Genomic DNA, 25,650 nt, shown 5'->3' on the forward strand with positions numbered 1-25,650 from the left:
TTTAATATTATCCCTAACAGACATTTAAACCTAAACCACTTTACAGCAATACTTACCAGGTTGCGCCACAAGCTACAAGTCTGAGAACGTATAGAAGCATTTACATATGATTCCCACGTGGGTGTACGCCTCCGCAGCTCTCGTATATTCAGATTTTCATAAACCTCGTTCTGTTTATAAGTAACTCATTCGTCACAATCCATTGAAATATTGTTCAAGAACGTCTGCGAATAATCCCTCTGGACATATTGTAAGCTTGAATGTATAACACTAAACATATGTAAATATTTAATCTCAAGTCTTACAATCAGTCCCATGATGTACTTAAAAACGTGCCTAAAGAAAAATTAGACATAAATTAAATACCAAGAAATCCAGATTTGTTTTTGGAGTCTAAAAATTCTATGTTGTTTTGTCCGCCAATCAATCAAGCTAGAACTTCAAGGCGAACGGCCCTAACATGCCCCAAAAAACAATTACTTCCCTTACACTAAATCTTTGACCCAATTCTTATAATACCACGAAATTCTCACAATTTTTATCATAACAAAGAGTTTCAACAGTTATTGAATAAAACACAACCATCTACTACCATTTGCTCTATGTCATTTTATATGGAGGTTTCATGACCAGATTATGCACAAACCCTTATTGAACGAAGGCGGGACGTTGACCTAATTATTGACAGGTTTATTGCAATGGTTTGTTTACTTAGGAAATATTCATTCTAAATCAATTATTATTAGATCGGAGTAATCAACTTTACTTGTCTATGTCTCATCATTTCCTTTAAGTTTTATGTAAGTTCTTGGAATGTTTGTCTAGTAAACATAATACTTATTAAAAAGCCAAAATATTAACAATCTTTACCGTTTTAAGTTGTAGTTAGTAACATCTTTTATTAGACGAACAAGGTCGCCTGTGACAAAAAGAAAATGATGGTAAAATTTGATTTATGTTCATAAAATGGAAGATGTAGATTGTAGGCGTTACAATATAACTAATGGACTTGGTAAATAACATTTAATAGATATTAATGAGTATATTTTATAAACCTTAATAATACAAATTATTCAGTCGTTTGAAAAAACATCCTAAATTCGTGTAGGTATTCATTATGTGTCATTAGTGTTGAATTTATGTAATGCTTGGCTCTTACCTTTTATAGACGTTCTTGATTACATTGAATAAAATAAGTTCAAAATAATACTAATCATTTTTGAAAGTAATTCAGAAATCATGTGAACTTGTACAGCTGAGCAATAATGACGTCATCGGGGGCAGTGGGCGATGATCCGACTGCAGGTGCGATCCTTGCAGTATACCCCGTGACAAATATTGATATGATTTGTTAATTTGTTCTAGATCTTAATTTTGTGGCGTCAAATGTTGTTCATAGACCGTCATATGACACTAAACTTGTATAAAAAAATTATTGCTTTGAATGACGAGCCGAGCTTGCCATTGCCTGATGGTAAGCGATTTGACCGCCCCTAAACAGTAGAACATCCATCCAAAACCTTGAATTACAAAGTATTATTTGGTATTCCACTACGCTCGCCATCCTAAGACTTGAAATGTTATGTTTTATTATGTCCAGTAGTTACACTGGCTACAATGTCCTTCAAACCGGAACACAACAGGGACTACACACTGTTGCCTGGCGGCAGAAATAGACATTGCGATGGTACCTACCCAAGCGGACTCTCACATATGAAAGACCTACCACCGGTAAAGATTCCAATCAGAGCTCAAACATTTCACCCTGCATATTTGTCACCAACTACAAGACCGTTCCAAATGTTTATAACCCAGCTTGTCAATCACAATTGTCATTGAACACGCCTTTACTATTGAGAACTGAACACCTAAAAACGATACGTATGCATAATACGTGTTCTTTTGCAATGTTGCATTTTCAATTTGTTACCTAATCGTGTACCGTTGTGTACGCCACGCGACTACCAAATTGTCACGAGCGAATTCATATCACACAATAGATCGATTATCATACAAGCAGACTATATCGACAGACCATAGGAGACAGGCACGCGGCTCGGCCAAACAAAAATAGGGTCATCACTCACAATTACATTTATTGATTTATATCTTACTCCCGAAAAGGGAAAGAGGTATGTGTGTTTGTATGGCCATGTAATTGGCTGAATTCGTCATCAAATAATATGGATATAAAAGTTAGGTAAATGGACAACTGTCATTTTTAATAAGTATGTTGTAATTTGTCCTACAATATCTGATGTTTGAAAAACCTTTAATCATGTCGAGAAATATACTACGAGTCAATACTCTAATCTAAATAAAGTCAATCCTTTGGCATGAAAAAATTTATTGATTACTTTTTTAGGGAATTTGGTACCATTCTACAATGATTTGCGGTTTATACACCTCGCCATTTATTTCATTCTTGCGTCAATTATTACTCCACTAGCATCTATACATATGAATGCTCTAAATTGATCCAAATAACCATTGTTCTGTAATCTAAGACGTTTAAAATCATTGAGCAACTTAGATCTATTGCGCATGCAAACATGAACACTCAGTTTTTAATTAATTTACTGGCCGAAGCTATTAGCAAAGATATAAAGCAATTGCTAATATAGGATTACGGGAGCGATACAGGCGACTCGAGCCGTCAAAATTAAAATTAAGTGGATGAAAATTAATTTCAATAAAGTTCATTAGTGTTCGGCGCCGAGAGAATCACGGGATGATATCATCGCTCCAGGAACGGAATGTAATAGAGAAAGTCTAGACTTAATAAAAAGCACTACGTTGCTATGAGACGGGGAATTTAAGAACCGACTGATTCACTAAAAATGGAAGATGGTTTTAAAATAATACCGTATTGTGGATGAGACATTAATTCCAAAGCTTGAAGAATTGCTCGAATAAAATAAAATGATGCTTCAGAACGCTACTGAGCCGGAACCGGAAGTGAGATTCTTCGAACTCGCCAGCGGCTTGGATGGCTTATTGTATTTTTCATTAATTTTTAAATCCCGCACAAGAGTTGGGGCACGTTTTAATAAAGCCAATACTTTCTTTCTCCCGATAAATTTAAATTAAAAAAGATATTTTTTTAACTAACCGGATAATGTCAAATATGATTTGTTTATATAACTAATTTAACCAAACAAAATATGTTTTTACATTTCAATTGGCCAAGAACATTGTAATACACGTTATAGAAATACTGTCCGTATTTACGGTATTAGACAACCCGTGTAAGAAAGTCGACTAATGATAACCTATTTATTTCTTGTTTTCATTTTTTAACTATACACTACTCAATAGTTTTCATTTATCTCAGTCCGCAATTTAAGTAAATAACTCATATAGGGCCCAAAGTTTCGGGATACAATCTAGTTTTATATTTGTAGATTTTGTATTTTTATCGTGTTTGATTGGGTTGTGCGTCTTAATTTAATAAATAAATATTTAATAACTTAAATTATAAACCTAACAAATTCAAACAGTTATTAAAACGACAACCCTATACACACGCAAAATAATCATTCAGTCCATGCAAGTGGCACGTGCCAAAATGTTTTACCCGCGCCACCTAGATTCAGGCCATTACCATTTTTATGACCTTTATAACAAAGCCCCATGTTTCAATAACAATTAGTATTTCGGCACGCATTAGGCACCAATATTTCTCAGTATTCAATGTTAATGTTGATAAAATATTTGGCATTTGTTTTCTGGCTTGTACATTAATAATAGCATCACGCATTTTCCTTCTCCGAGATAGGCAGTATTGTGTGATTGTATAATTAGGTGTTTACAGTCGACTAGTTTTCTTCATGTTGTGGTTAAGACCGGCTGTCGACAATTTTGTCTAAATGATCAATGCTTAATAAATCTTTCCCGCAATCTCCATTCTACCACAAAGGAATGTATCTATATTTCCTCTGCTTGAACAATTTTGCTTTATTTTCTCGGAATGAAAGTATTGTTATTCTTCGATAGCTAAGCTATGCAAAAAATATTCGAACCTATGGCCTACAACTGCGTGAAAGAAGCACCAACAAACTTTCGCATCAATAATATTGGCAAGAAAGGATTTATGGGCCAATGGTTGCATACTAACAAGTTCTAAGAAATGCTGGCGAAAAGCAAAAGACAGTCGCAAAGTTCCGTTTAATTTAAATGCGCCGAAACTGTCTTTTGCAATGTGTGTCAAATTATATAAGTTTTTTTTGGACACTATAATCTAAATCACCTTACTGATTTAAATGAAATTTTATGTGTAATTGCAGTTGCTGCATGAATCTAAGGATAATTTTGGACCTGATAGGTTCCAGTCGAGATAGGTTACATAAAATACGTTCTGCACAACGTCTGCCGTGCCCACTAGGATGTTATATAATTGCAGTTTCTGTGAACCGTGCAGTATTGTGTATGCGTCATGGATTGGCGATCGGCACGTGGCTAGCGCTGTGTTCATTGTTCCCTATATAACCTTCTTGGAACCAACCGCTTATGTCATTTACCGAAAGTATAGCTGTGAATTTAAAATGTCTGATCATGGATGGAATACGATTGGACTTTCATGAAAGGAATATGATATGAATGAATACAATGGACGTACATCCCAGATTCTATATAGACTCTTCAAAATGTGTATGGAATTCTGTGCTCTTATCAGAATCCAATTTGGAAGTCCGATAACCCCTTTCCTCAGATGCCATTCCGCCATAAAGATCGGTAACGCTCTCAAAATTCTGACAATGTTTATGAAAGCTTATTATTTACATTGGAATATTTTTTTTATATTCGCATTTATACAAGCGACGATAGCCTAGTTGGGTGTGGAACGGTCTGCCGAGACGAATGTCCGCCGGTTCAAATCCCAAGGGCGCACACCTCGGACTTTTCTAAAAAATTATGTGTGTATTATTTGTGAATTTATCGTTCGCTTTAACGGTGAAGGAAAACATCGTGAGGAAACCTGCACATCTGAGAAGTTCTCTATAGGAATTTCGAAGATGTGTGAAATCTACCAATCCGCACTAGGCCAGCGTGGTGAACTAAGGCCTTATCCCTCTCAGTAATAGAGGAGGCTCGTGCTCAGCAGTGAGCAAAGTATATAATACAGGGCTGATATTATTATTTTTGTTTTATTATTTATACAAATAAGTTGCAGTCATATTTCTTAAATATTATTAATTGGAATTACATAATAATTTAGGTTTTCCAGGAGAAATAATCATTCTATATTTCCTCTTTTATCTATTTCTCCTTTCGGGTATTTGGATGAGTAGAAAAGAAATTAATCAATTTATAAACAAATCTAATTTAAAACATTTATATTGAGTACGATAAACATCAAGATTTGTAACATATGTACCAATATGTTAAGTCCAGCAAACTAAAAGTAAATATTTGTACTTATGACCAATGTTAGACTTTGTAGCCAATGTTCTTTGAATTTAGTTAAGACCGTACTTAATTTCTAAATCTTAATTTATTTATTAGTGAAATAACTAACTCCAAATAACCAATAACAAATTGTTGACTCTCTATATTCGTATACGAAATTCCCAGTGTTTCTGAAATTTCTATGGATATACGAAATGCCAAGTTCAATGGCGCTAGACAACGAGGGTGTATTGAAGCGTTCGTGTATAAAATTATTATTCGGTGATAAATAACAATAACATACGCTATTTCTGTTTCTTGTTTAATGTTTATACATCAAATAGAACATATTATAATATGCTGCTCGTATATCTATACTAATATATGAAGCTGACAAGTTTATTTGAATGCGCTAATCTAAGGAATTACTAAACTGATTTAGATTTTTTTTCACTAATAGGAGGCTGCATTACTTCTGAGTGCTATAGGCTCTTTATACCGGGAAAATATTGAAAAATGTTTTCACGCGTGTGCAGCCACAAGCAAAAACTAGTATTGATAAAACTAGATATCCTCACCAAATGTACTAAAAATATTATATTTGTTAATCCAAGACATAGTCTATCTGTATGGTAAACTTCATTCAAGTCCTTTCAGCACTTCCTACGATTACTTCTAGCAATCCTCCAAACATCTTTTCAGACTCGCATTTATATTATCATGACTTATTCGCTCGTCATGTCAATAGGACTACGTTGATAAAAACTCGTCATCATATCAGCTAAGTATGAGACAATGATGTGATAATAAGTCTGTTACTCAATGATTCGGCATGGCAGCCTTCGTAGTGCCGAGGAATAGGGACACTGTGATTGGTTAATATTGAGATACAACTTCCATTGGCTGTCCGATAAATATAAGCATAAAAAAATGCTTTATTTATCCCGTAAGCGAACATAGTAGCGCTTATGATAAGGTACACGAGAATATTTAATTATTACTGAAATGAAGTCGCTTATATAACTACAGATATTTTATATTGGACATAAAATAAATGATAGAGTACAAAGTAAACAAAGAAGCAAGCTCGGACTGGCAGGAGAGACAGCATAGCCAAAGAAGACATTAATTTAATTTCATATGAAATTGCTGTCGGGTCGGGCAATGTGATATTTGGGTTTTTCTGCTTAGTATCAGCCCAGTCTGGAATTTGTGCCCGATATGGCGATAGGCTCGACGCTTATCAGATCATAGGACACACTTGGCGAAAAGTGGGTGCCCTGGTATATCACGCCTCTGCATACCCCTTCGGGGATAAATGCGTGATGTGTGTTGTTTTATTGAAATTGCTGTCATTACGTTCGGGCGTACGATGCGTCCTCGTAGTGTTTGTGAACACGGTTGTAAGTCGAAGTAAACAGTGACACATTTCAATTGTACGATGTCTTGATTTAGAAAACAAAATATGTTTGTATTCAGCTTCTTTTGTTACATCACGCTCGGAGACTGAGAAAGTGGAACAGGTGATATTACTGGCAAGATCTTTTAAAGATGTCACATTTCTTAAATTCACTTTTTCATATACCGGGTGCGTAATTCAATTTGGATTTTTATTCCAGATATATGGTATTCCAGGATGAGGGTATAAACAACAATATTACATAATTACAGAGCGTGTCATTGATTACTTGTCACTAAAGAATAAAAAAGCAAACACCTAAATGTCAGATTAATTGTATTTATAATTAGTATAAAAAATATTAATTATAAATTCCTAAATAGACCTTTTCGTCGAAATATTGCTGATACCCATTTTCTGCATCACTCTGTATAAAATACTGCACTGTCATCATTTACTAGTTTCACAGTATTTGGTTTCATTTCGCAATATAGAGATGACCCTGTATAAAGAAAGACAATGTTTAGTTATTTTTAAAAACAAATTAATTCAGGCCATAATAGTATATTTATTGTTAATAAACGCTACCATTCTTCGGATAATTCAATTCTCCACCTACGTTACAAGAGCTTAAAGCTTCAAGCTTCATTGAGATTCACGAAGCTTCCACCGCGGTTCGGGCTTTGTTTACCAAAAGTAACGGCTTTTTCTGCCTCACGTTATCCTAGCCTATACGGTATAACCAAACTGATTCTCCGCATCTACCGGCATATTCGTCTTTATCTTTTCCTGTAGGTAACATACTTCAGTCATAAACACCCGAACCATATAGACTGTTAGTCGCAAAAGGTAAAATTTTTCGAAAGAGTACAACATATAGATACTAATATTCATAACTGCGGTCTGGAATTCTTCCTGGTAATAATTAGATTCTACAGAAATTCTACATAAAGAGCAGCAGGAATCGGATTATTTGAACCCTTCGCCTCTGTAGACTATAACTGTTTATTACACATAACATACGGCTAATAAAAAGAACTAACTTATGACAATATTCCCCAAACATTCTTACATTTACGTACGTCGTAATAAAGTTTCTTTTTCATACATAAAATTCATTTTGTATGCTATAAAATTGCACGCCCATGGCGCCTTCCAGCTAAACTAGTTAAGCTAACACAATATAACGTGGCTCTAAATTAGCTCCTCGTTTTACAAGCAATAAATTTAATAGACCCCTGACAAGGGGTAACTCACGCTTAAAATTTTAACTTAGCGACAATGCGTTTATAGGCACGATTTGACGCTGAATAAAAGTTACGTACGGAGTTTGGGCATAACTTATAGTATAAATGGGAAAAAAATATTTAATTTTTAATAATTATATATATCTGAAAAATATTAATTATAAAATTCCCGTTTTAGTACGGGGAGGAAGGGGAGATTTTGGACACTGATTCTAAAGACATTATTGTTATTATTTAAAACCTAATCAATCAAATCTATAAAAGAAATCACATTTGAAATAAAATACCAATCAAAAATATGTTCCACAAGATACCTAAAATTATTTTCTTTATAGAATATATTCGCTCAAAGACAAGGCAAATGTATGCTCTAGATAAATTGCAAATATTCTGTTACTTGGTAGCTGGTTGGTGCTATTTTCGTCCACGTCACCCTTGATATTTCAGTTTACTACGCGGGTGGGCATCTTGTTACATTGCGTAACGTCGTTAGGTCATTATAGTCCATAGTTATAAAATATATCATTTTGACAGATCGCGTTGCTGAGAGTTTCTTTCGACCCTTCTTCTTCACAGCGATAGCATGTTCCAAATTGGTGGTAGATTCATGACAATTCAAAAGAGGTTGTGAAAGACCAAATCAATAAAAAAAGATGTGAATGGACTTTAAATATAATTATGCAACTAAAACATGGTTATTGAGATATAAGATAATTATCGCTTCGCGTCGACCTCTCGTCAAAGTGACAGTGACGTTTTGACAGATCGAATGTGACATTTATCTCGTGTCAAACTGCGAGCAATAAGGGGGCCTGTCAAAAATCAAGTTGCGTAATAGAGTTTATAACAGTTATTGACTTAGGTGCAACCCTCGCGGTAAACGCCCCGGCGTGTCCGATGAATACGCCGATTTATTTTGATCGAAATTCGAGTTATGCAATTTGAATATAGAATTTTGTAGCTTTGTTTATTTTTTTATTGTTTTATCTCCATGTTGAGTACGAAATACAATTATATAGTTTAATGTTATTCGTTAAACTTGTTATCTATAAATAATCTGTCATATACAATAATATAAAAAATTAAAAGGGAAGATAATTCTATAACATAATAATAATAATAAAGTTATTTTTCACACCTAATAATTATACATAGTAAAACCGTATTTGAAGTTTCTTTTTAAATATCTAATATGCTTGCGTTAGGACACTCCGCTCTTTCTTAATTAAATACATTAACAAGATTCCCGTGGTAGATAGATAGGGCTAAATAAATATATCATAAACCATTACCATTTTGTGGCATATAAATACGTACTATTAAAGACATTTCATTTTACATCAATGAAAACCCGTTGACATTAAGAATAGGTAACCATAATGTCTAACTAATGCTTCCCACGATTAATTTAAATTCAAAGCGGGACAACCGACTAAAATTTATCGAATACTCATTACAACTCCCTAATAATGTTACTCTAACGACGTATAATTGGTACAAGACGTGATAAAATGTACGTAAGTAATATATTATTAAAGGAGTTCAGTTGATAAGAGATACAAACTATCAAATATTGTAGCAGTTAGTAAATAATAATAATGTTTGTGTATCCAAATTATAGATGAATAATTCTCTATAACGGTGATGCCGACATTAGACTGTGCCTGTTTCATAGACATAAAAAATATAAAATATATTTTTTTATTCATTGAACATGAATAAAAAAATATAATATATTATATTAAATCTATCGTTTTTTTTTTAATCGGCATTGACTACGTATTAACCGTATTAAATTCCATGAAAAATAAAACTAGCAAAGATTGCAGTACAAAGCATAAGTATACAATGAATATGTAAACAAAATTGAGACAATTTACAAAATCACTATTCGTAAAAGTTGTCACGTAAATGCCACAATATACTTTTAAAACAACCTTATGTCTAGTAACAGATGATTTCACTATCAAAACAAATATTCCCTTTCAATACTATAAATATAGAAATACCTTTTCATTTTGAATACATGACGGCGCGCTGCGACGATAAATTTCCATATATTTGATGTATTATACTTTTGTTTATTCGTCCTCATACTTCAACTGATATTTCTCTAAATGATGTAAAAGTGTAGTAAATCATAGCCGATACTACAATATATGTTATGTACACACATTCACGGCATGTATTCCAGAAAGGGTAGGCTAGGCGCAACTGGTTCACCAACTTTGCGCCGAGCGTCTTTCGTCCCATGATGTGATAGAGGGCGAGCCTATCGCCATATCGGGCATAAATTACAGACTCCGGGCTGATATTGAGCAAAAAACCTTATATCCCTTTGCCCGCCCCGGAAATCGAACAAGAAACCTCAGGAGCCGTCCATAATACAACTAGGCCACCTAGGCTGTAGTGTAGGTTACATTTATAATTAAAATTACGAAACAAAATTATAGATAACTACTTAACAATCAAATTTACATTCCGAACTATAAAGCCTATTAAAACATACAACGGTTGAATTACTCTTAAAACAATAGTATACCCAATACTCTTGGTACATTGTATTTTCTGGCATCGGTTTCAGCGATCAATGATAAGGCATACAAAATTCCTCGCTATGTAGAATATATTTTAATTTATTTCAATTTAGACAATAAATATTCGGATAATCTACATAATACGATTCACCGATAGTTTAGCCAACATGTCGGCAGTGAGTTGCATATTCTATCGTAATGGCTTTGTAATTTGGGAAGCGGCCGCATCCGGCCCCACTTTAATTCAATAACATGTAAATATAAAAGAATTTGTCCTAAATGGATCATAATGGATAATCAGCGGACCGTGAGCAGTGTTTACGTAATGTAACAATAAAAATAATATAGACAAATAGTTCTCGTACATGGTCATTTTGATATTGCGATAAAAAATGAAACACATACTTATTTTATCTCTGCTGACATTGAGCTAAAAATCATCTATGAATGAAGAATGTTTTCACCAAAAATACCAGTTTTATTTTTCTGGTTTTTGACCATTTTATAGTTTAGGGCGAATATTGTGTGTGCATGTTGACAAAGTCTGATGTTATTGCTGCAATTAATACGATTAGGGTAGTAGTAGTGGCACTAATGCGTTTTAAAATAAAATTACTTTTGATATTTATTTTGTTCGATATTCACACTTTTTAATATTAGATCTATGGTTCGAGTAACTTATTGCAATGTATTATTTTCAAGAAGATTTTTTTTTCTATTTCGTCTGCGGGGACATATCCTTAGGGGTCTCTTAGCAATTACGTTCTAATTAAAGGATAGCTTCGATTACTATATAAGTAAAAGTGGGACAAAATCCCCTATTGAGTTATACGTCTATCAATGCTGTCCTGTAAAACTCCAGTAATTACAACAGGACGGATTCGCCTCCGTAGACGAAATAGGGCCACCTGAATAAACTTATCTGCTTGATAATTATACTTTAGAATAAGTTACTTAGTAGACGGAATAGGGCCCCCTGACTATGTGTGGTTTCATTTAATAACGCCAAAATGAACCTGTATATAAAATATTGTTTATTATATCTTTGTTATAAAACATGCATTTCCATCGCGGCTTCAAAGCCCTGTTGTTTGGATTACAGCTGTCATGAATAGTGCAGTCGAAAACGCGTGATTTAATGGAATTATTCACACCATTGTTGATTCACATAGCATTCCTTTTCGGAGCCACTCGGTTTGTGACGGTTGATGGCTTTGCATTTATGAATTCAATTTGTGAGGCAATACAAACTAAATACTGTCTGAAATAGAAACAAGGCTTGACTTTCTGTAACCGTATATAATTACTTGATAAATTCAAACAGACTTTCAACAACTTTGAAGTCTATAAAATTAAATTATTTTTGTTTTCAAATTTGAACGGTCATTAAAATTCAGTTACTTAACTTTCAAGTGTAGACCAACTTGCCAATATTTATCATTTGCTGTAACATTTTAAAAGTATTCTTAACCTTTTTTTTCTACCTCTTATCCCGACTCTAAAATAGAGTCGATGCAAAACTCATTTTTTGCGCATTTGCAAAATGTGTTTGTTTTGGTATTCGACTAGGCGCCTGTTTGACGCATTATAAGTGATAAAGTCTCAGACAAAAGATAGACAACCATCGAAAAACTGTTCAAAGTATTACCTAACTTGGGAATCGAGCCCAGAAACTCCCGAGCAACGGACAATACACTGCTACTAAACTAATGAGGCGACAATTTTTTTAAATTTAGAAATGTAAGTAGGCTTAACATTTCTTTTAATCTGTCGCCGCTTAGATGCATGTCTCAGATAAAAAAAAAGCTAACGAGTGGCAAACAAAAGGTTCTAAAAACGAATGACTTCCTACTACACAAAGTTATCTTATACATCTATACTAATATTGTAAAGAGGAAAAGTTTACAACATTGTTTATAAGGCACTACATAGAGCGAATCTCTGGAACTACTGAACCGATTTAGAAAATTCTTTCATTGATAGAAAGCTATCTTCCTCCTGAGTGGTTTAGGCTACGGGAAAATATTATTAATTTGTAAATGTTATTTCATTGATATTACTATAAGAAACTATTCATTTTGTAAATTAATTTATGTTATAAATTTACAAAGTTTAATTATTGCACGCCATCTGGTAAAATGTATTAGAACTTATAAATTATATTACTCCCTTTGTTTTGTACCTACATTCAATACAAATAAAAGTATGATAATGATAATGAAAAAAAACGCGGGAGGAACCAACGGTCAAAACCTAGTCATTAGATATAGGAAAATTGCCCTGCCACTACATATATACAGTTATATGAAGCCGAATTTAATTAGACAGAAAACACGACTGTACACATTGAAATTTACCAAAGGGAAATCATGGTCCAGTGAGCAATCATATAAATTCATCGCAATCACATTTCCAATAAAGGAAACAGTACAGAATATATGGAATTGCTTTAATCCCTTTTTTACGATGTTTCTGACGCCCACGTTTCTGCCCACGTATACCGAAGCAATAAATAGTTGACCTAGTGTTACCTCGGAACAGAATATACATTTGTCATACACGTCAAAAATATACCATTTTACCAGACGTTCTGTAGCGTACAATCAAAATTTATATCCAATTCAGGATCGTATTGGGCTAAATCGTGACCCACGTTATTCATATGCAATTCATTTAATATATTCTAGACGCGGTTTAATTCTTGATCGTAATTTTACTACGAATTCGAGTCAATTAAATACCAATTGAAAAGTTATTTAATAAGTTTAGAACGTTGTTTATTTCTTTAACACTTTATTTACGTTTGGTTCGAGTTGGTGTGGTAAATATTTTACTTTTAATGTTACTACTGTATTAGTAGTGACTGTACTGTGTCGGATTTTTAAATATCAATATGTTATAAATAACCGCAATACGATACGTAAGTGGTTTTATTTCAATGTCTAACATTGAGTTCTCAAAAACATTGACTTGTTGATTATAAAAGTAAAGACAGACGTCATAAAATTCGAATTAGTAACAATAAAAACCTCTCTCGCAGTACTCTATCCACTAATACAATTGAGCAAAAGGTATCGGCAAACAGTAGAGGCAACTATCTTTTTCAGATCTGTTACAAAACGAAGACAAATAAGTTTTAATTCATACTTATATTACAAATGCGCAAATTACTCTATCTGCCTTTCTGTCTATTTTACGCTTTTACACCTAAATCACTCAACCGATTTTGATGAAATTTGGTATAATGTTACGTTGAGACCTTGGAAAGGAATATATTACTTTTATCCCGAGAAAATATATAGAGGGATTTTTATTCCGGTAAAATTTTTACAACCACGTGGTGCCTAAAAATGATGGTATTAATAAAGACCAAAGATAATATCATGTTTCTTGTCAACATAAAGGTTTGAAAAGAAGGGCGCCACACCCAAACCTTAATACTAAACATAGAACCAACGCTGCATCACGACAAAATAATAAAATTTCTACACACCCAGGCTACGCAGCTTGCCCTATTACTTAAGTTAAATTTATTGAATTTAATTCTGTCTACCGTGCTAAACAGTCACCCTCCGCTTCTATGTCCGAAGGTGTAGGCAGTGGCGCAAGTAGTGAACCCTTTTTTCGCAGTGTCTTCCGTCCTATGATATGATGAGGACGAACCTGTCACCATATCAGACACAAATAGCAACGAGAGGTACGGAGCAGAAAAGCCCAATATGACTACCCGGCCCGGAGGTCGATCCCGCGACCTCAGCACTCCAGTCGTCTCTTAATACAACTACCCCACCGAGGCATTCCATGTAATACGATATTAAACATTCTATAAAAATATCTCCAATAATCTGCTTTTCTTATAAATTTCATGAAATCCGCAGAATAAATGCCATCGACAATGGAATGGTTCTTTTTGTTCACTGTAATATTACATCTCAACTGTATTCGCAAAAAATCAATAACTTTTTATGCGAACGGAGACCAAGACATCTATTACAGACAGCCACGTCAAGACTTTTGTACGTGCATTAGCCAGACATTGTTGGCATAGATAAAAACAGAAAAAAATGATCTAATATGACTAGCGATCATGCAAAAACTACAATTTCAATTTGCACGACTTCTTGGAAACAGTAATAGATTATTATCTTTTGAAATCATGTAATTATGTAAAGTAATAATTTCTTGTTGGTGTGATTGTATTGTCTACTAGTTCCCATTTATTATAGTCGTGTGTGAATGTTGTTTGTGGCACTTGCGTAATGCCATTCCTACGTATAGAGTACTGTAGAGTACAATAATAGTAGGGCAGTTATACAAGAACAACTTATATATTTACTGTTCAAACTTATAGGTAGAATAACAACTGTAATGTAAATTATTATAAGGTAGTATGATCGAGGACAGCCCGGTTTTTAACAAGGCCGACTATCCGTTGTTGTCTTTTTGTGTTGTAGTGAAAAAACATACTATGAGTTTTTGTTGGTTGTTTTTAACCCATCAAAAAAGAAGGAGGTTCTCAATTCAACGTGTTTTTATTACATTTGGTAATGTGTCGTGATATGTTGCAATTTAATTAAAGGTTTTTTTTTCATAAAAAGATTTTATTAAGATTTTAAAATTAGTCGGCTCTTCGAGGGTTCTTTATCTTACTCATTTAAATTCAATCCGCACTTATTTTATAACAGAAGTCAGAAGAAGAATAATCATGCATGGATCCCTAATCACCTGAACACCATCGCCCATAAATATCCACTGACAGAAAAATAGGGGATGCATTGGCAATATTTAAGGAAGAGGAATGGGATTTGTGAACAAGATTTATTTGATATCCAATAATCGAAATCTATGTTATCTTTGTGCAAGGTATATATATATCCTATGTATGTCCTTTCTACTAAATTTTATATTCAAGAGATATGTATGAGTACTGGTAACCCACGCACACGATCGTAAATAATTCTACGAATTTAAGTTGGAAATAAAATAGGTATATAATTTTCAAACACAATAACGTAACTAGTAACTATGTCAAAATATGTTTAACGATAATGGCAGAGAACCGATGATTGCTTCCCTCAAGGCTAAAGCTGGTATAAAGGTACAGAGAATGATTAATTTAAGCTTGATTGTCATAACATTCCTGCACTGTCGTCTACACAGAATGAAAATTGAGGAAAATTCCTAATGGAAATGAACATTTCAAAGCGAGTGCAAGCGAGTGGGGCTTATTATATAGCTGGGTATTGAAAACATAGATAGCAGCCGTGTTTCCTTTCATTTTATTCTGTTTATACGAACAGCTGCTCCATCTCCGGCTACACTCGTAAAAACTCAATTGGAAACAGAATAAAACATATATTTAATGTTGCTACTTTCGCAACATTTTTATAACCCCATTGACATAATGTTTCCGTGGGGAATAGGAAGTGGAAGTATTAAAATCAAATTCATCATTCATAAACTTTTAATCACATATCTATACAAACATCAGCCGATCGAAATACAACTACACAATAATTTACAGTCTTTCCAATTAATACTCATTAAAACATTTTTTCTTTCATTTAAAAAAAGTAATAAATAAGAAGCAAAACTTTTTCAAATGCGAAAATTTGGTATCGTTATTGTACAAAAGTTATATTAGCTACATTTTAGGAATAGATCATAAAGTTTTGTGATATATACAACATCGGACGATTTTCGCTTCATAACAAAACGAATTTAGCAATCGCCTAAGGCTAAGACTAAGGCTTACAAATCAATTATCGAGAGATCGTTTGGGTTACCGCGTAATGTTTACTGAGGACCTCTATACCAGGTACGTTTGGACTGTGTGTTGGAAAACGACAGATTGCGGCTGATTGTGCCGCCCCTGGAAATCGGCCGACGAGTAATCCGAGTCTATTGTAGAATAGATATGTTCGGAGAGCGGCCGGTCGCACGGCGAGCGCTCCACGGAATTCGCCGACTTGCCGCAAAGCGTCTGGCACGTACTGTTCAACACCGACGCATCCATCGTGTACGTATTAGAATTTCTCCCGTAATTATGTCTTTTTAACTTGTGACCGCGTCGCTTCGACGACGGCATCGCATAACGTAACCTTTCCCAAAAACGTTTCTCTTTCCACGTTATCTCCAAACCCGTTTTGAAATACGACTTCAACTCCGGATCTCGTGGGATGTGCCCCGCGGCGACTATTATTAATTTATTTGGATTCTTTCTAAGCGCTTTCTGTAGGGCTTGTCGAAACTCTATCTGTGACCATTCAGTTAAGATAAAATTGGTTGTCAACACTACTATGATACGCCTTGAAGCTTCCGTCGCTTCGACCACCAAGTCAGGAAACTGTGCGTACGTCGCCTCGAATTGCGGCACGTCACGGTAATGAAGACACAGATGGTATGACGGATAACCATTCTCTAATTCTCTTGCTAGCGTCTCCACGACAAACTCCTCATCCTTAGGGCTATAACATACATAAGCGTCATAAAGCTTTTCAGTGTCTTCAAAGTCATCCGCTAAAGGTGATAACTTAATTCCACAATTCGAATACAACCACATCCTACAAGCATACCTAAATGTAAACACTAACGCTAATATTAATAAAATAAGCATGAACCCGGTGACAGCGGACGCGAGGAGCGGCAGGTTGTGGGATACGAAGAAAGCGCTTATCACCGACGTTTCACTTATTTCGCTGCAAACGGTCACGTTCAAATTTAACGGCTTCTTAGCTGGTTTGACGTTCTCGTTATAACACCACAAGTTGTTTATGTCTATGACCTTTTCCACGTTTTGGGACACGTAGGTCAAAAAACTTTGCAAATATTTACAGTCACAAGACCAATGATTGGTGCCGATGAATAGCGTTTGTAACTTATTGTTATTGTCCAAGTGCCACAGACCGTAATTCACGAGTCTGTTGCCATCCAAGCGTAAAACTTCCAACGCTCCCAAAAGAGAAAAAGTTTCATTTGATATATACTCTATTAAATTACTTTGCAGATACAGTTCTTTCAAGTTGCTTAGCTTTGAGAATTCGAGCCCTCGTAATTGTCTCAGTTTGTTATTATCTAAATGTAATATCCTCAGATCGTGGAGGGTGCTGAATGTGTTGTTACTGATTGTGACGACGTTGCTCGAATTCAAATAAATAACAAAAGCATTTCGCATCGACATAAACACAGTTTCATTTAGTTCGCTGTAGACATTCCCATCTAAATAAATGTGCGTCGCGTCTACAGGAAAGCTTTGCGGTACTAGTTTTAATTGTTTTACAGAGCAGTCGATAACACTGGTACTTTTCGTCGAGTCGTGATAACAAGAACAATTTATAGGACATATCGTTTTGCAGTTACAGTTGTTGAAATCGCAACAGTGACAATCTTCAGGACAATAAGTGTCATATTTACATAAAAAGTCTTTTAGATGTAAAGAGCTGACCGGGAGGTACTTAACGCCGCGCACGTAAGACTCTTTGCATATAACGTTCTCTAAATCCATCACTCTCGGATATTGTCGGGATACGATGGAGTTTATGAGCAAAAGCCATTTCATTGTGCAATCGCAGTGAAATGGATTACCGCTGATATAAAACTCGGGCAGCACTCGATCCTCTGGCACTTTAGAAATGCGTAAACTATTTATATCTAAACTTTCGATCTCATTGGCATACATATCGACACGAGTTAGATTTCTTTTTTCTAAAAACGTGTCCGTCTCGATACTTGATATTAGATTATTGTTTATAAACAAAAGTTCCACGCTGGGCGGTATTGATAATGCGGACAATGTCATCAAACGGTTATGACTCGCGTCTAATGTTTTCACGTGCAACTCTTTTTGTATTTTATAGTAATTCGCTAGTATTTCAATAAAGTTAGCATGGATATCAAGCCACACCAAACTGCCCGGAATGAAAGCGTAATCAAACCAAACCAAATGATTCTCCGATAAATTTAACCATAACAGTTTCGTTAAAGCCACAAACACACCATTAATATCAGAAATGAAGTTGCCGTCCAAACGAACGGCTTCCAATTGCGTGTTCCTTTGAAAGGTTTCGGTCTCGATCGACTGTATTTTATTTTTCGCCAAATTGAGCACTTGCAGGCTGGGCAAACCCCAGAACATGCCCGCGGTAAGGTTTCCAATTTGATTGTCGATTAAACGTAACCCGGTCAACTGCGATAGATTTTGAAATGAATTATTGGTTATTTCCGTCAATAAATTCTCTCCCAAGTCGAGCGATTTCAAAAACGGCAACTGCAATATTGCTTCAGGTATTTTAGTTAACTTATTAGAACTTAAGTCTAATTCTTTCAAATCAGAACAATTTTTAAAAGCATTTTCACTTACAAACGACAACAAATTACCGTTTATGTTTAGCTTATTCAATATAAACAACCCGTTGAACATGTGGTCTTCTACGGCGTGCAATTTATTCACGCCCAAGTTTAGAGTATGCAAATTGAACAGTGGCGAAAATGCATTGTCCTCGATAAAACCTAAAGAGTTATTGTTCAAGTTGAGTATTTGTAAAAAGAACAAGTCTTTGAACATATTGCGTGTGATCCGTGCGAGTGCGTTACGCGACAGGTCGAGCACGATTAATCTTATTAGACCGCCGAACGTTTCATCTTCTATGTGGTCGCTTCTCAATTTGTTCGCCGAAAGATCTAAAACGAGTAATTGTTCCAGCCGATTAAATATTTTCTTGGGCAAAATTTCCAACTCGTTATTTTGCATATAAATTTCTCTGATTTCTCTGGTATTGTGAAATAATCCTTCTGGCAAGTAATTGATACCATTATCAGATAAATTCACAACCTTTAACGATAGCAAATCGCTAAAAACTTCATGCGGCAACTCGCTTATTTTATTATTTTGTAGAAAAAGCTGCGTCAGTCTCCTCAAGTGCAATATCTCGGAATCAGCTGGCAGTGACATGATGTCGTTATTGCTCAAGTCTATCGTCTGCAGAGTGGAGCCGCACTTGTGCCCAAAACCCAACTCGTCAACAAACTTTATTTTGTTGTTCGTTAAATTCAGCGAAATTATGTTTTCCAAAGCGCAAAATAGATCTGAAGGTATTTTTCTTATATTGTTATAAGCCAGATCTAGAGTGTGCAGTTCCCTCAAACCGTTGAAAGCTCCGAGTGAGAGCTCCAGTTCTTTGTTGTTGCTCCATTCGTTGTTCATGGTGCGTATCCTTAGCGTCTTGAGTCCGCGCAGGCCCTCGAACACGTTCCCCGGCAGCCTTAGTATTTTGCAGTTGTGTATAGAGATCTCCGCCAAACCTTGCATCCTGCCGAAGTGGTGGTCCCTGAGCGTGCTCTCGAGCAGGAGCGCGCTGCAACGGATCGCGAGCCGCTCCGCACCGTCCGGGTGCATCGAACCGCCAACGTCGCCGTCCGCCGACAGCGTCCGTACATTGCACTCCACCGCACTGTTCTCACCGGACACACGGAAACAAGCATCCACATCGGCGGGCGCCTCCGTCAGCGCCGCGCCCATCACCAAACAAAACAATATCACGTTAATTATCATTATAAACGGCACTGTGTCCATGTCATGTTTGTCACTCGTCAGCACAGGCTCCCGGTGAATGAAAGCGGCGTGTTTATGTTGCGCGCGTTCATGTTCAGCTGTTCGGAGCGCGTGTACTATGCGGAAACGTTTCGATAGCGTCGATTATAAACGGTATAGTAAATAGAGCAGTGTGCGGCGCGCGGCATGGCAGCGAAAGCGCGCGATCCCCCCGCGGCGGCAGGGCACTGACTGCCGCGTACAATGAAATGCCATGAATGCGCGACCGCTCGGAGGGAACGGGCCGCACCGCCGCTCTGTTGCCGCATAATAACTAAACCCCCGTAGTTTTGACTGTTTTACCAAACGGAAACCGTTACGTGACTCTGTTTACATTAATGACATTAAATGACACAATAAAATACTTTCGTAATAATTTAACAAAAGCGATTTGCATATTTTACATTCGTGTCCTGCACTTTACATTAATTTTATAGCATGTACTTAAAGTGAAGCGATGGGATTATGACAGAAAAATATGTTAAAATTATGTGAATATCCACTTTATTTCGCTTTAGCGTAGCTCTATTTGCCAAAAGATATTTTTTACTTCATTTTATGCAAGTACGTCGTTCCTTTGTAGGTATAATATGAGGTTTAATTTACATCAGACTAATGTGCTGTCCAGACGATCAATTCTTTATACAAATTAACTACTTATAGAGAACATTAAAAGATCCGAATGCGCATATGAACTAAAAGCTTAAAAAATCAAATAGGCTAAAAGGAACAGATAGCAAAAACAGTAAGCCGATTAACGTTATATAAGTACTAAAAGAACCAATGGACCCAAAATAAGGCAAAATTATTTGCAAATTGAAAACATGTTGAACAACGACGCGCAACTTCTGTTTAGCAATTTGAGTGCAAAAACGTCGCGCGTCACGTTTTGTTTAGTGTTGTAACTCGTGTGTTAGTAGGTACCTACCTACATATTCATTCCACATTATAGAGCTAACTTTGTAATCACCTGAAAAACAATATTAATAGTATAAAATATAACCTGAACAACACTATAATTTCAAGTAAGTATATGGAATATCCCTCTAATAAATTTAATTATTTCTATTTTGTATTTGGTAAAGTTATAATTTATTCGATAACTTTTATCGAGGGTTTGAAATATAAGTCCTTAGACCAGGAACTTCTCTAGCTCAAATAATGTCTATAAACATGTTGCTCGTCACATCTTGCGTCAAACGCGTTATAAATGGCGTTGGTACCTAATCGTTGTCATAATTAACAGTCACCGGGAACGCAAGCGGCATTGTGTTAAAAGAAAGGCCGTAAAATTTTAAAACGGGTAATTAGATGTGACTGGCGTGCTACGTCTTTATGAATTTAATAACTGTTTTTACTTAAAACTAGACTGTCTGGTGCGTTTCTCATAATAAAATGGCCTTATTAACCATAATAGACCCGTTTTATGATGTATTCTTCGACATACCATGCTAATCATTATTATTCATGTGTATTGCCGTTTCAACAATTTCAAAAGTGCACTCTATTAGGTAACTAAATATTTTGTCATAAAACTTGTATGATAAAATATCGAAAGTGAAAGAACATCGACCCGATAGTAAACGGATGTCACAGTCTAGACTAACTTACTCATAACATGCAACTCCCAGGACAATGAGGGTCCATTGCTCGTAAAATTCGCTTATGTAATCCATTTTTCAAGTTCACCATTGTGCCGCAACCACATAATGAATTAACTCAATATTCTGTTGAAAAAAAGCAAGTTTTGTTACAAAATGCTAGGGTCAGCTTTAGATATTCGGGCGCTCGAGCGAAATAATTTACAGCGTCTTTTTTTTGTGGCGTTCCTTTTTTAAGGCCGATTATAAGTAGGCCCGAAGAGCGCCCCTAGAGCCTTTGACACCTTCACTAACCTCGCGTTCCGTGCAACCGCCCAACCCACTCCTCCCTAATGACCCTAAGGGCCCCGCGGGCACCTGGAGGCATCCGCCACCACGGGACATCCGCTTAGGCACCTCTCCGTTTGCGGTAATGATGCTAAGTTGTATACCTATTACAAGCAACTATGAAACTAGAGACATAGTCTCAGTTTTGAGTTTAGTCTTTATAAAAGATGTTATCAATATTTGGTATTGCTTGCATGTCCGCCTGCGTGAAAAAACACTTCTCGGTGTAAAACTCCTACTTTGTATATTTTAAGACAAAAAATAACGTAAGAATCAAAGAACCCGTTCGACAGTTTCTGTATAGATTTCTTACAAATTTTTATACATTTTTGCATTTATAAAATTGAGTAATATTATACCTAATTTCCTAAGCGATAACCTTCAACTTTCTGAAGAAAACAAGACGATGCGAGAATCTCGTCATTGACCGTAAATTGTGGCGCATTTTTACACAGGAAGCAAGAAACTTTCCACACTAATAAAACTTTACTGCTATCGTGTATAAAAACAGCTCCAAATACCGTTGGTTTCGCAGCAAATGGAGTTAGCCTTAAGCCATCCATCTATAAGGATCTCTTCCATAACAGAATATGGGCCGAAGTTAGTTTAATGGTAACGGCAACCTCGGTACTCTAAATTGCGAGTCCGCACGTTAGTGTTATTCTACTGAAAATGTTGAATCGTTTCCTAATCTCCTTTCTTATCCCATCAGTTAAGCATCAAAAATCATTCATGCATACTATCATAACTATTCTAATATAAACATTTAAATAAATGGAACGAAGAGGGATTGGAAGGATAAATTGGGACTTCTATCCAGGATTACAGAGTCGTGTTGTTACTTCGTTAGAGAGAGAATTAAGGTGCGTGGCAATATTTTTTTTTTTTTGCATTATAGTTGCTAGAGCATGTCATAGGCGCATTAACACAAAATTATCTTTGGAATAACTAAAACAAATAAACTGCAAATTCTTAATATTTTTTGTCTGTTTCATGTCATTATGTTTAGCCTAACTATGAGTCTGACTGCGACAAGAATAAAATAAAGCCAAATGTTTCACCTAGATATTAAGTCAGTTTAATCGTTTCGCTAACCAGCCGAGCGAAATTGGTTCGACGAGGCAATAAGTTTCATGAAGATATTACTTGTATCAAATACTTCCGTAAAATATTCAACCAAAGATAGGTAGGTGACTATAGCATAAAGATAGCAGGGTAATACTGCGCTTCGATTCATTCGATTTAAAACAGAAGGGAGAAATATAAATACAAATTACTTCAGGGATTATATTTTATTAGTCGGACAGCGTTTCGCCTTATACTAGTGCACACAATTGAATGTCCATTGAAATTAATGCCTTGGGTTTTTATACCCGTCATTTAACAATTGGATGTCATGTCACGAACAATCAACGGCGAACCATAGGCAATATTGATACTGCTGGCTGGCTCGAGTGGAAGTTGCGGCATTCAACCTCCGTGGCATGGCTTTAGCTTTAGCTTTGGCTGTGGCTGTGGCTGTGGCTGTGGCTGTGGCTGTGGCTGTGGCTGTGGCTGTGGCTGTGGCTTTGGCTGTGGCTGTGGCTGTGGCTTTGGCTTTGGCTTTGGCTTTGGCTTTGGCTTTGGCTTTGGCTTTGGCTTTGGCTTGGCTTTGGCTTGGCTTAACACGTGGCTGCATGGCTGGCTTTGCTTGGCATGTGCTGCGTTGTAACAGTCGGCCATCCTGTAACAATTGCTCCCGCAATGGGACACAAGAACACGATTAGCTTTCTAGAAATCAATCAAATTTTCAGTGTCTTGTAGGTCGTCAGAGCTGTTGGCACTGTCAGATACAAGAGCTGCGCGTAATATGGTTGCAGAGTTTGCAGAAACTAGACCTGTAAATATTTTATACCGTCTAAACCTTTTATGCCTCCGATCTTGTATCTGTCTTTGCCGACAACTTTAGTTATAAAATAGGGGCTCGATTACAAGTCATAGCTTTATATTAATTTTGGCACTACTACTTGAAGGCGCTTACCTAATACAAGATCACGATTTCAATGAATACGATAGCTTTTGCGACGTTTCATAATAATTTAATTTTAGCACTACCCTTATCAATACGCGCACTAGCCTTATCGTGCTTAGACTGAGTTGATTCAGACACGCAAATTAAAAACACTAGTGGTTAAACGTTAGACAATGGCTTGGCTTGACATACCTGGCTTGGCTAATGACTCGTCACACTTTTCAGCTCGCATCATAATTTCGCTGACTTCAAACTTGATCTTATCCCCAGTGTTGACAATCTTCATGTAGCCCTCACTTCCCCGGAGTAAAGTAGCAGGTAACGAGTAGGAAATACCTCGCAGTTCGTAGAGACGCGGCGTTGTGCAAAAATTTTTTTTGTTGTTTCCGACCACATGGACTGGACTTTTATCATCGAGGTACCGGTTGGTTAGGTTTCTTTACTTGCCATCATAAGGGTTTGGCCGCGGAGTTTGTCTTGCGGATAAAAGGCTTTTATTTTGTCATTCTAACCGTGTACGTCCCCTTAATTGGTAATTTTTTTTAACCACGTAGATACCGTGCAATCTTCCTCATTAGAATCAAATTCAGAAATAAGTGACGCCGCACGGTGGCCTTTGAAATGAATGAGTCAGATTGAGTGGTAAGGTCTCTTGATCGAGTTCGTATAGCGCCTTTTTGACTTCATTTTCTAACAAATATTTGACCAATTCTTTTGCTTTTGGTTGCGGATAATCTTCATTTTCGCTGGTATTGTATTGTTCTTGCTCCCTCTAGCCAGGCGGACGAACGCCATTGCCAGTTTCCTTAGGGCGATTACTGTTCATATCCCACTTCTGAGTAAAACAGAAGGGAGAAATATAAATACAAATTACTTCAGGGATTATATTTTATTAGTCGGACAGCGTTTCGCCTTATACTAGTGCACACAATTGAATGTCCATTGAAATTAATGCCTTGGGTTTTTATACCCGTCATTTAACAATTGGATGTCATGTCACGAACAATCAACGGCGAACCATAGGCAATATTGATACTGCTGGCTGGCTCGAGTGGAAGTTGCGGCATTCAACCTCCGTGGCATGGCTTTAGCTTTAGCTTTGGCTGTGGCTGTGGCTGTGGCTGTGGCTGTGGCTGTGGCTGTGGCTGTGGCTGTGGCTTTGGCTGTGGCTGTGGCTTTGGCTTTGGCTTTGGCTTTGGCTTTGGCTTTGGCTTTGGCTTTGGCTTTGGCTTTGGCTTTGGCTTTGGCTTTGGCTTGGCTTTGGCTTGGCTTAACACGTGGCTACATGGCTGGCTTTGCTTGGCATGTGCTGCGTTGTAACAGATTTCAGTTTTATTACATACATATGCCACGCATATTTCCCTTGTCAGAAAAAGGGTAGGCAAAGATATAACATACTAACATATCGCCAGCCATATTAAGTCACATGTTAAAGAGCGCGAGCCTGTTGCCATATACCGGACACAATATATACTCCGGTCTGATACTTTGCCCGTCACGGGATGCGAACTTAAGACCTTACTACCGTAGTCGCATTTCCAACTCCTCCCT

General features: G+C 36.3%; 1 protein-coding gene and 1 long non-coding RNA gene across 2 annotated transcripts; both read right to left on the bottom strand.

Moving 5' to 3' along the window:
- Positions 1-16,017: 16,017 nt before the first annotated feature.
- LOC115441762 (toll-like receptor 7) lies at positions 16,018-20,505 on the bottom strand. The gene has a single exon (XM_030166662.2). The coding sequence runs from the start codon at positions 20,140-20,142 to the stop codon at positions 16,381-16,383; it is 3,762 nt and encodes a 1,253-aa protein (XP_030022522.1). The 5' UTR covers positions 20,143-20,505; the 3' UTR covers positions 16,018-16,380.
- Positions 20,506-23,365: 2,860 nt separating this feature from the next.
- LOC119189856 lies at positions 23,366-25,226 on the bottom strand. Its single transcript, XR_005112635.1, has 2 exons — positions 24,292-25,226; positions 23,366-23,811 (listed from the first exon to the last, which is right to left on the bottom strand). It is a non-coding gene; the product is annotated as an uncharacterized LOC119189856 (long non-coding RNA).
- Between the last annotated feature and the right edge of the window lie 424 nt (positions 25,227-25,650).

This window comes from Manduca sexta, chromosome 19, assembly GCF_014839805.1.
Source record: "Manduca sexta isolate Smith_Timp_Sample1 chromosome 19, JHU_Msex_v1.0, whole genome shotgun sequence".
NCBI classification, from domain to species: domain Eukaryota; kingdom Metazoa; phylum Arthropoda; class Insecta; order Lepidoptera; family Sphingidae; genus Manduca; species Manduca sexta.

What these genes read in the sequence shown, in the direction of transcription:
- LOC115441762 (XM_030166662.2), bottom strand. Translation starts at nt 20,142, where the DNA reads ATGGACACAGTGCCGTTTATAATGATAATTAACGTGATATTGTTTTGT.